Genomic DNA, 12,718 nt, shown 5'->3' on the forward strand with positions numbered 1-12,718 from the left:
GATGCATTTCTTATCAGTACATTCTGTAAATCCTTTGTGGGGTCCTGATGGGGATGGGGGGTGGGAGGTGGGGGTGGGGGGGGGGGATGTGTATTGTCAGCACATTCGTCAGGCCAATCAACTGATGTATTTGTTTCATGATGTAGTTTATTAAGTAGACCTAGTTAGTCTTGAAAAAAGACAGCACTTACAGGGTGCTGTTTCGTGAAGAAGTATGGGCCTACTAAACTCAGCAAAAATGGAAACGTCCTTTTTCAGGACCCTGTCTTGAAAGAGCGTTCATTATAGAGCTGGTATTTGCTGTTTTTTATCAGGATGCTCTTCTATTTTACCACACAGTAATTAACACACATGCACTGTTTACGTTTTGTGTGTATATTCCACCGTGTGTTAATCAATATAATATAATAATGTGCACGTGTGAGTGAATATTTTAATGCAGTCTTTTTTACAGCTTTGAATGCTTATGTTCCCATTTCTCGTTTATTCAGTCTTTGGGCTCTGAGTGCCGCTGTTGGTCAGTAGAAAAAAGTAATTATCTAACGTGTAGAGGTCCCTCCCAAACAACTGTGATGTATAACAGAAGGCGGAGAGAGAGATTCACATATCTCTTCACGTCTAATAAATACAGATTTTAATTGCAGTCCGACTGGAATTTTGTGAATTCTTCCGAGGATTTTGTGTTTTGCTGCTACAAGAAAGTGGCCTTCCGGATTTATATTGAGATAACCCTCTGTTGTTAATAATGGAGGGAGGATTTATCATATTTAACATCATGAGATGGCAACTGTTTTGCCGTATGCATTGGCAACTACGATCGTGTTTCATTGCGTGCCTAATCCAGACCGTTTGTGGTCAAATTCGCTATTCTATTCCCGAGGAATTGAAGAAAGGATATTTTGTTGGGAATATTGCGCAGGATTTAGGGTTAAATGTGGGACGACTGAGATCAGGGAGGGCTCGTATCGTCACCGGAGACAGCATTCAGTACACAGAGCTAAAGACAGACAAAGGGGTATTGGTCGTCAGCGAGAGGATTGACCGAGAGCAGCTCTGTGGGGATTTTACTCCACGTAGCTTTACTTTCGAAATAATCTTAAAGAACCCGATTGAACTCACAGTGTCACTGTGGACATTTTGGATGTCAATGATCACTCACCGATTTAAAAAAAAACAAGAGATCAAATTGAAAATCAGTGAGTCTGCTGCACCGGGAGCGCGCTTTGTTTTAGGGAGCGCGGAGGACCCTGATGTTGGAATAAACGCTCTTCAGAATGACATATTAACTCCTAATGATAACTTCATCCTGAAACAACATACTCGACCTGACGGGCTGAAATGGGCAGAGATGGTGCTTCAGAAGCCGTTGGACAGAGAGCAAGAGCCCCGAATCTCTCTTACCTTAACTGCAGTCGATGGTGGAAATCCACAGCGATCTGGCTCTGTAAATATTGAGGTTACTATTTTAGATGCTAATGATAATGCACCTGTGTTTAACCAGTCAGTCTATAGAGCAACTGTTATGGAAAATGCGTCCATAGGCACATACATCACTACCGTTAATGCCAGTGACTCAGATAGCGGATCGAATGGACTGATAACATATTCATTTTCCAACATGAACGGTAAAGTGGCCGATGTGTTTAGTGTGGTTGAGAACACTGGAATTATATATGTTGTTGGGCAGCTAGATCACGAAAAAACTAAAAAGTATGACGTTGGCGTCGAGGCCAAAGACCAAGGGGGTCTAGCAGATTCTAGTAAGGTTATAGATGAAGTAGTTGATGTTAATGATAATGCACCTGTGATAAATGTTATGTCTTTCTCATATCCTGTGACTGAAGACGCACCGGTCGGTACGACAATAGCAGTTATCAATGTCAAGGACATAGACTCAGAGTTGAACGGTCAGGTGACATGCAACATCAATCACAAACGTCAGTTTAAGATCATGTCTTCTCTTACTAATTACTACACCTTGGTAACCGATTCTGCTTTCGACCGAGAAATATAATATCACAATAAAAGCGACCGATTCTGGCTTCCCACCCCTCTCAAGTAACAACAGTTGCTCTTAAGATTTCTGATGTTAATGACAACGCCCCTGGGTTTGATCAGAGTGAATACTCCACATTCATCATGGAAAAGAACTCTCCGGGTATATCTATATGTACAGTGAGCGCCGCTGACTCTGATTGGAATCACAATGCGCGGATATCTTATCTTTTGGACGAGACCTAGATAGTTGGAGCCCCTGTGTCATCGTCCATTTTTGTTTATTCTGAGACCGGAGTGTTGTATGCTGTACTGTCCTTTGATTATGAACGAATTAAACAGTTTAGAGTTCATGTCAAAGCACAAGATGGAGGCTCACCGCCCCTGAGCACCAATGTGACTTTAACTCTATTTATAAAAGATCAGAATGACAACGCCCCTCAGGTTCTCTACCCAGTACAGACTAGTAGCTCTCTGGTGGCTGAAATGGTGCCTCGTTCAGCAGATGTGGGCTATCTTGTTACTAAAGTGGTGGCTGTTGATGTGGACTCTGGACAGAATGCCTGGCTCTCATATAAACTGCAGAAAGCGACAGACAGGGCGCTGTTTGAAGTAGGCCTACAGAATGGAGAAATAAGAACCATACGCCAGGTCACTGATAAAGATGCTGTGAAACAAAAGCTCACTGTTGTAGTGGAGGACAACGGACAGCCCTCTCGATCAGCTACAGTCAATGTGAACGTGGCGGTGGCGGACAGCTTCCCTGAAGTGCTCTCAGAATTCAGTGACTTTACGCATGAAACAGATTACAATGAGAACCTGACTTTTTATCTCGTTTTGGCCTTGGCTGTGGTGTCTTTCCTCTTCATCTCGTGTGTATTAGTTATAATATCAGTTAAGATCTACACGTGGATACAATCACGCATGTATCAGTTTAGTCTCCCAGTTATTCCATATTATCCACCCCGTTACGCAGACGCCGGAGGGACAGCGACTCTGCAACATATGTACAACTATGAGGTGTGCATGACGACTGACTCAAGGAAGAGTGACTGTAAATTTGCCAGACCTTTTAGTCAGAACGTGGTAATAATGGACTCAATCTCTATAGATACTTTCCAAAATGCACAAAGAGAGAAAAGTTTCCCAGATTCTCCTGAGATGGTGAGATAATCATTGCCCAATGTGTTATGTTGCTTAATAATTGCATTAATTAAATAGTTTTATTTAAATTAGATTAGATTGGGACTTTGTATGTGTATTATCAACTGATTTACTAATGTTTTTCAAAGAGAGCCTCTAGTCCTGTTCATTTCAGCACCACCACTTGTGGACAGCGACACTGTCGGACCCAGTCCCGCAGCCTCTTTCACGTAATATTTTATAGGGCACCGTAAGTCTGTTTACAGGTTTTATTATAACAGAACGATACTAAACCTTAATGAATATTTTTTTAACGTTAGGTCTATTTTTTACATTTAATTTATTTTAAGTGAGAAGTAGTTCTGTCTGGGGATGACAACATATAGGCCTTAATGTGTATCTCTCTCAGTTTTGTCTTACATTGACATGTTTTTGAGCAAATGTGTCACACTAGAAGATATAGTAGGCCATACAATTGAAATAATTAATGATTTGTAGTGTCATTTTGTACAGTAGAAGTGCGCTCCTTGCAATGGTCTGTGAGTGCCGCTGTTGGTTCAGACTGTGAAATGTAAAAAGCACCTCCCATATCTACATATCTGTGAGCTCTTTCTATCTGAAGGTTGCTAGTTGCTTCAGCCATATTTGAAAACAGACTCGCTAGAGTTACACGCCCGAAGCAGGCGGAACGACATGTTTTGTGATTAATTGACGATCGTTTGGATACTTTTACTTCGTTGTCTTTGGTCTGTGTAGATTAGTTTTTCTGTTGGTCTGGACATTTATGTAGTATATGAACTGGATTTTATCAAATGTCTGCTAGGAATCTGGTATGCGCTTTTGACAGCCATGCGTCACTATGGCTTATCCTCGTTTTATTTGGATGTATAGTCCATGGACAAGTGAGATATTCTATTCCTGAGGAGATGGCGAAAGGCTCGGTCGTGGGTAATGTCGCAGAGGACTTGGGCATTGCTCTGAAAAGGCTGAGGAGCGGCCGAGCTCGTATCATAGCCGGGGACAATAGTCCCTATGTGGAGCTGAACACAGACAAAGGAACACTGGCAGTGAGTGAGAGGATAGACCGAGAGCTCTTGTGTAAACAAACTTATTCGTGTAGTTTCAGCTTCGAGCTAATCTTAGAAAACCATATTCAGCTTTATGAAGTTACCGTAGAAATCATGGATGTCAATGACCACGCTCCTACATTTCCCAAAGATGAAATTTACATCGAGATTAGCGAGTCAGCCGTCTCGGGAGCGCGTTTCTTACTAGATAGCGCATTTGATCCAGATGTTGGAGAAAATACAATACAGAGCTACACTCTGAAACCCACTGATCATTTCATTCTGAAACAGGAAACTCGTGCAGACGGAAACAAATACATAGACATGATGTTGCTGTCGCCAGTAGACAGGGAGAGCCATGAGGAATTAACCCTCGTTTTAACCGCAATTGATGGTTGCCATCCACCGAAATCAGGCATGATGAAAATAAATATCCACGTTTTAGACGTAAACGATAACACTCCCGTATTTTCCAAAAAGCTGTATAGGGCGTCAGTTCCAGAAAATGCGCCTAAGGGAAGCCCTGTGGCTAAAGTAAGCGCAACTGATGCAGATAAAGGCATAAACGGAGAGGTGACGTTTTCTTTCAGGTACAGCGCAGACAGTAACAACGGGCTTTTCCGAATCGATGCACAGTCAGGTGAGATTTTCGTTTTTGGACATCTAGATTTTGAAAAAGCTAAAAAGTACGAGTTAAACATCGAAGCCAAAGATCATGGCGGCTTCACTGATTCTTGTGCCATGATTATTGACATAATTGATGTGAATGATAACATGCCTGTCATATCTTTGACATCATTCACGAATCCTGTTTCTGAAAACTCTCCACCTGGCACAACAATTGCAGTGATTAATGTTAAAGACATAGATTCGGGAGAAAATGGACAGGTGCGTTGTAGCATATCAAAAGATTCCCCCTTTGTCATTAGGTCATCATTACGGAATTACTATACGTTATTGACAGAGGAAGAATTAAACCGGGAAATGGTATCAGAATATAACGTCACTATAACTGCCACAGATGAAGGCTCGTCCCCTCTCTCTAGTAACAAGACTATTAACTTACGAGTGTCTGACGTCAATGATAACACACCAATATTTGAAAAGGAATCTTATATCACAAATATAGTGGAAAATAATTCACCAGGTGTATCATTATTTACCGTAAGAGCATCAGACGCTCATTGTTGCCAGAACGCACGCGTCTCCTACATCCTTGAGGATTCTGTGGTTAACGGGGCACCAGCTTCCTCCTTAGTTTCAATTAATGCTGAAACTGGTGTTATATATGCGGTGAGATCATTCGATTACGAACAACTTAAAGCATTCAAAATCAATATTAGAGCGCATGATGGTGGTTCTCCAACTCTCAGTGGCAACGCAAGTGTGCATGTACTTGTCCTAGACCAGAACGACAACGCTCCTCAGGTTCTCTACCCAGTACAGACTAGTAGCTCTCTGGTGGCTGAAATGGTGCCTCGTTCAGCAGATGTGGGCTATCTTGTCACTAAAGTGGTGGCTGTTGATGTGGACTCTGGACAGAATGCCTGGCTCTCATATAAACTGCAGAAAGCGACAGACAGGGCGCTGTTTGAAGTAGGCCTACAGAATGGAGAAATAAGAACCATACGCCAGGTCACTGATAAAGATGCTGTGAAACAAAAGCTCACTGTTGTAGTGGAGGACAACGGGCAGCCCTCTCGATCAGCTACAGTCAATGTGAACGTGGCGGTGGCGGACAGCTTCCCTGAAGTGCTTTCAGAATTCACTGACTTTACGCACGACAAAGATTATAATGATAACCTGACTTTTTATTTAATTTTGGCACTTGCTGTGGTTTCACTGCTTTTTATTTTTTTCGATTATTGCTATAATGTCAGTGAAAATCTACCGGTGGAAACAGAAAAAACTATTCTATAAATCTGCAGCAAACCTCCCCGTTATCCCATATTACCCTCCCGTTTACCCTGATGGAAACCTGGGAACCCTACAGCGTGTTTACAACTATGAGGTGTGTGGAACCACTGACTCTAGGATGAGTAATGTGAAGATTGTGAGGCCTTATAGCCAGAACACACTGGTGGATGTGAGTCGAATGGGGACAATGCAGAGAGAAGAGAGAAAGCAGGAAGACGCTGATGTCGATGGAGAGGTGAGACACCCACCCTCCCCCTATCCCGTCCTCTATTCAGATGTTGCTGTGTGTGTGTAACCGAAGTGAAATGGCTAGTTAGTTAGTGGTGGTGCGCGCTAATAGCGTTTCAATTGCTGACGTCACTCGCTCTGAGACCTGAAGTAGTTGTTCCCCTTGCTCTGCAAGGGCCGCGGCTTTTGTGGCGTGGGTGTCAGTTGTTGATGTTCGCAGAGGGTCACTGGTTCAAGCCCAGGTTGGGGCGAGGAGAATGACTGGGTGATGTTTATAATCATGTATGCTCTGGCCTCTATATGATCAATTCAAAGTTTACAGCTGGAACCTACATTTATAATGAATTGTCCATATATACTATACTACAATTTTCATCACTTGAGTAGGTTTTTGTAAAATATGCAAGGTCAAATTCACAGTTTATTTGTGATATTTTATGGTGTTAGATACTTTTCAAGATGTGTTCACTTTTAGAGCACTATGTGAAACAGGCCATGAAGCTGGCAAAATAATTAGTTTTTTTCGGAAATTGTGATTTCTGATAGAAGCTGTGTAGATTGTGAAAAACGTTTTTCTATACACATGTAATATCTCCGCTATGCGCTTAGTGCCGCTGTTGACCGGTACAGCAGTAGGCATACACGAGTGTAATTTTGTCCCTGCCTATATAGTGTGGATGATATTAAAGTCGCAGTGACATGTGCACAATCCCCTTTGCTTTGGGAGAGTGAGAACACTGTCTAAAACGGATGTCACTGGAATAACAGAGGTAGCATATATATTTTGATTTGCTGCCTTGCCTACATATGAGTGTTATTGGATTTTAACATTAGATAGTTGTGCAACGCATATTAAGAAAAACATGCATTTTCTTTGTTTTTGTGGAACAAGGGGAGGAGGTAAAAGGGGATCCGCCATTCGGAAATGGCAATTGCATCTTCTCCTTTTCTCAGTCTGTTTCTCAATGTATGTGGACTGCCAGTTCCGCTATTCAATTCGTGAGGAGATGACGACTGGTTCGTTCGTGGGGAATATCGTTCAGGACCTAGGGCTGGAAGTTAAAAGACTCAAATCAGGTCGAGCGCGTATTTTTACGGAGGATAACCGTGAGTATATCGGTCTCAATGTGGACAAAGGGACTCTGGTTGTGAAAGAGAGGATTGATAGAGAGGAGCTGTGCGCCCAAGTGGCTCCATGTTCATTACATTTCCAGATAATTCTTGAAAATCCCGTTGAACTTCACCGTATTGACGTAGAGATATTAGATATTAACGACAATACTCCAGTATTTTCTAATAAAGATATTCGAATAGAGATTAGTGAGGGGTCTCTGTCTGGAGCCCGGTTTCCGCTAGAGAATGCTATGGATCCTGACGTCGGAATTAATTCCATTCAAACATATTCTCTCTTACGGAGTGATCATTTCACTCTGAAACAGCATTCACACGCAGAGGGAAGAACATATGTAGAGTTGGTGCTTGAAACGATGCTTGACAGGGAAACGAATGAGCAACATACCTTGGTGTTAACTGCTGTGGACGGTGGTAATCCACAGAAGTCCGGTACTGCTAAAATATATATAGAAGTATTAGATATAAATGATAATGCACCTGTTTTCAGTTCTGGCCTTTATAAATCCTCTGTCTCCGAAGATTCTCCAAAAAGCACCGTGATTCTGAGAGTCAGTTCTACCGATTCAGATAAAGGGACACATGGCCAAGTTATGTATTCGTTTTCACATGCCGGTGGCGCTTCAGATCTGTTTAGTGTAGATCCCCTTACAGGGGAAATAACACTTACTGGACAATTAGATTTTGAGCGTAGTAAACAGCATACACTAATTGTGCAAGCAATGGATCGGGGGCGTCTATCAGATACAAGTAAAGTACTGATCGACGTTTTAGATGTCAATGACAACGACCCTCTAATTACACTAATGACCTTTTCTAACCCGATACCCGAAGACGCACCTTTAGAGACTGTTATAGCAATGTTGAACGTTAAAGATTTAGACTCCGATAGAAATGGACATATCAAATGTTCCCTCAACCAGGATTTACCATTCCACATTAAGTCATCCTCTTTCAACATCTACAGTTTAGTCACAGATCAGATGTTAGACCGTGAAATGATTTCTGAGTACAATATTACAATAATAGCAAGGGATGAGGGGTTTCCTCCGCGATCTACAAACAAGACTCTGACATTGAGAATATCCGATGTGAATGATAATGCACCATTATTTGAGAGGCACTCATACACTGCTTCTGTGATGGAGAACAACTCTCCAGGTGTTTCCATATTTTCACTAACAGCCAGTGATAAGGACACCGGCAACAGCGCACGGATTTCATATTGTATTGATGATTCAGACAAAGATGGACTTTCAGTATTCCCATATATATCTGTCAATTCAGAAAGTGGCGTTATACATGCAGTGCGTGCCTTTGATTATGAACAAATTAAAGAATTTAAGATCTGCATTAAAGCGCAAGATGGAGGCTCACCGCCTCTGAGCACCAATGTGACTTTAACTGTTTTCATAACAGATCAGAACGACAACTCTCCTCAGGTTCTCTACCCAGTACAGACTAGTAGCTCTCTGGTGGCTGAAATGGTGCCTCGTTCAGCAGATGTGGGCTATCTTGTCACTAAAGTGGTGGCTGTTGATGTGGACTCTGGACAGAATGCCTGGCTCTCATATAAACTGCAGAAAGCGACAGACAGGGCGCTGTTTGAAGTAGGCCTACAGAATGGAGAAATAAGAACCATACGCCAGGTCAACGATAAAGATGCAGTGAAACAAAAGCTCACTGTTGTAGTGGAGGACAACGGACAGCCCTCTCGATCAGCTACAGTCATTGTGAACGTGGCGGTGGCGGACAGCTTCCCTGAAGTGCTTTCAGAATTCACTGACTTTACGCACGACAAAGATTATAATGATAACCTGACTTTTTATTTAATTTTGGCACTTGCTGTGGTTTCACTGCTTTTTATTTTTTCGATTATTGCTATAATGTCAGTGAAAATCTACCGGTGGAAACAGAATCAATTATTCTATAAATCTGCAGCAAACCTCCCCGTTATCCCATATTACCCTCCCGTTTACCCAGATGGAAACCTGGGAACCCTACAGCGTGTTTACAACTATGAGGTGTGTGGAACCACTGACTCTAGGAAGAGTGATGTGAAGTTTGCGAGGCCTTATAGCCAGAACACACTGGTGGACGTGAGTCACATGGGGACAATGCAGAGAGAAAGGAGAGATCAGGCGGATGCTGATATCGATGGAGAGGTGAGAGGGCATATTGAAATTAATATTTACTCCTGATCAGGGTTGTTTTATAGGCTTTGTTGGGTGTTGATGCATCTCTTTCACCGTCGTCTCCCTCTCTTTCGGTCTAATGCTCTCTTTTCGCTCAATTGCTCTTTCTCTCTTTCTTTAACGCTCTGCGTTCGTGTGAGCACAAGCGTTGTCATTACGCATGTCTTTGTAAGCACTCCGCTGCATCTTTGTCTTATTTCTCTTAAAAACTATTCCTGTAACACATTCTTATCCAATATTTATGACACTACGGAGGTGAATTTTGCATTACGAAATATCTAAATGTTTTATGTCAACATTTATTCGGTATTTTTAAGTGTGATACATTAACATGCCAAAGCCTTAATTTCTGTAGTATTGCAATACTTTGTTTGAACCCTAAGTGCCGCTGTGGATCGCATGTAATATAAAACACAATCACACTGTGGTTCCTCCCATAATAATGCGTTTAGAAACGCACAGAAGCACAGTAAACTGGAGCTCCAGATGAGAGAATAAAGACCCTTGTCTGGATTGTACATTAGGTGTCCAGAGGCTCTTTGTTCTGTTAATGGACGCCACATTGACTGGATTCTTGTCAAATACATTCTAGGATGCATTTTCAGCCTTAATATTGTGATTTGGCTTCAGATTTTTTTTGTGAAATGGCAATGAGAAAGAACAGACTCTTCGAGTGGCCGTTGTGCGTGTTCGTGGTTTGCGGGTTCTCAGTTTACCCTGTGGCCGGGCAGGTCCGCTACTCCATCCCGGAAGAGATGACATTGGGATCCTTTGTTGGAGATATAGCAAAAGATCTGGGACTGGAGCCGCAACGGCTTGTAGCCGGGAGAGCTCGGATTTTCAGCGCGGGCGACAGTGAGTACGTAGGGCTGGACCGAGAGAAAGGACAATTGTTAGTGAAAGAGAGAATGGACCGGGAACAGCTATGTGCGGAGATGCCCGCCTGTAGCTTCAGTTTCGATGTGATATTAGAGAATCCAATGGAACTGTTTCGAGTTACAGTTGAAGTAGTAGATATCAACGATAATAGCCCCGTCTTTCCGAAGAGAGAAATTGAATTGGAAATCAGCGAGTTAGCCGTACCTGGTGCGCGTTTCTCTATGGAAAGCGCGGTAGACCAAGACGTGGGGGAAAATGCACTTCAGAAATACATATTAAACCCCACAGACCATTTTAATCTTAATATTCAAGGTCGCATAGATGACAGTAAACACATAGAGATGGTACTTCAAAAACCTCTGGACAGAGAAAAGACGAAGCATCACTATTTGACTTTAACTGCTGTCGATGGTGGAGACCCTCAGCGGTCTGGAACAGTTAAAATTCACATCGTCGTTCTCGATGTTAATGATAATGCGCCTGCATTTAGCCAAGCTACATATAAAGCATTTGTTCCAGAAAATGCAGTGAAAGGCACATTGATTACCACAGTAAGTGCGACAGATGCAGACGAGGGATCTAGCGTCAATATAGAGTATTATTTTGAGCATGCCACCAAAAGTATTCAAGAGCTATTCACAATCGACCCGATTTCAGGCGAGGTAAGAGTAGTAGGAGATATAGATTATGAAAAGAACAAACGATTCCAAATGAAGGTAAAAGCCAAAGATCTTGGTGGCTTAACAGACTCGTGTGGCATCGTTATTGACGTTATTGATGTTAATGATAACATTCCGAAAATAACCGTCATGTCCTTTTCTAGTGCCCTACCCGAGGACTCAGTTCCTGGCACTATTATAGCCATGATTAACATCCAGGATCTTGATTCCGCGGAAAACGCAGAGATAACATGTTCCGTTCATAACAACCTTCCTTTCAAGATGGAATCATCTTTATCAAATTACTACAATCTGGTGACAGAATCTGTATTGGACAGAGAGCAGACAGCAGAGTATAACATAACAATCACGGCGGTAGATGGAGGCAGTCCGCCGCTCTCAAGTAAAAAGACGCTCAGTTTAAAGATATCGGATGTGAACGACCATTCACCCCAATTCCAACAAGAAAGCTATGATGCCTATGTGTTTGAAAACAATGTCCCTTCCCGGTCTTTCTTTTCTGTGAGCGCAACAGATGCAGACTTGGGACCAAATGCTAAGGTTTCATACTTCCTTGAGGATGGTAGTTTAAACGGGGCTCCACTCTCCGCATATCTGACAGTAAATTCCGACAGTGGGGTGCTTTATGCGGTGAAGCCCTTTGATTATGAGCAAATCAAATCTTTCAAAATCAATGTCAAAGCACAAGATGGAGGCTCACCCCCATTGAGTGGCAATGTGACTATAAACATATTTATAAAAGATCAGAATGACAACGCCCCTCAGGTTCTCTACCCAGTACAGACTAGTAGCTCTCTGGTGGCTGAAATGGTGCCTCGTTCAGCAGATGTGGGCTATCTTGTCACTAAAGTGGTGGCTGTTGATGTGGACTCTGGACAGAATGCCTGGCTCTCATATAAACTGCAGAAAGCGACAGACAGGGCGCTGTTTGAAGTAGGCCTACAGAATGGAGAAATAAGAACCATACGCCAGGTCACTGATAAAGATGCTGTGAAACAAAAGCTCACTGTTGTAGTGGAGGACAACGGGCAGCCCTCTCGATCAGCTACAGTCATTGTGAACGTGGCGGTGGCGGACAGCTTCCCCGAAGTGCTTTCAGAATTCACTGACTTCACAGTGGATAGGGAATATGACAACAAGCTGACTTTTTATCTGGTGTTGGCCTTGGCTGTGGTCTCGGTTCTGTTCATATTCTCCATCATTGCCATTGTCACGGTAAAAATCTACAGATGGAGACAGAATCGATTATTCTATAAATCTGCAGCAAACCTCCCCGTTATCCCATATTACCCTCCCGTTTACCCTGATGGAAACCTGGGAACCCTACAGCGTGTTTACAACTATGAGGTGTGTGGAACCACTGACTCTAGGATGAGTAATGTGAAGATTGTGAGGCCTTATAGCCAGAACACACTGGTGGATGTGAGTTGCATGGGGACAATGCAGAGAGAAGAGAGAAAGCAGGAGGATGTCAATGGAGAGG

General features: G+C 42.7%; 2 protein-coding genes and 1 pseudogene across 7 annotated transcripts in view; all 3 read left to right on the forward strand.

Moving 5' to 3' along the window:
* Positions 1 to 12,718, forward strand: part of LOC115149152 (protocadherin gamma-C5) — a 61,958-nt gene that overhangs the window by 6,120 nt on the left and 43,120 nt on the right. The window contains exon 1 of one of the 6 annotated variants that reach the window (XM_029691718.1): positions 7,127 to 9,646. The exons of 4 other annotated variants lie outside the window; for them this stretch is intronic. In XM_029691718.1, the coding sequence (XP_029547578.1) occupies positions 7,214 to 9,646 (2,433 nt within the window). In that variant the 5' untranslated portion in view covers positions 7,127 to 7,213. Of the gene's footprint in view, positions 1 to 7,126; positions 9,647 to 9,703; position 12,718 lie in introns of those variants that run through there. One more of the 6 variants, XM_029691720.1, reaches the window with a different exon arrangement.
* LOC115149155 (protocadherin gamma-C3-like) lies at positions 111 to 2,625 on the forward strand. The gene has a single exon (XM_029691728.1). It carries the CDS (start codon positions 746 to 748, stop codon positions 2,012 to 2,014), a length of 1,269 nt encoding a protein of 422 aa, XP_029547588.1. The 5' UTR covers positions 111 to 745; the 3' UTR covers positions 2,015 to 2,625.
* On the forward strand, positions 3,766 to 6,417 carry LOC115149565 (protocadherin gamma-A11-like; annotated as a pseudogene).

The sequence above is a fragment of the Salmo trutta genome, chromosome 15 (assembly GCF_901001165.1).
Source record: "Salmo trutta chromosome 15, fSalTru1.1, whole genome shotgun sequence".
Classification (NCBI taxonomy): Eukaryota; Metazoa; Chordata; class Actinopteri; order Salmoniformes; family Salmonidae; genus Salmo; species Salmo trutta.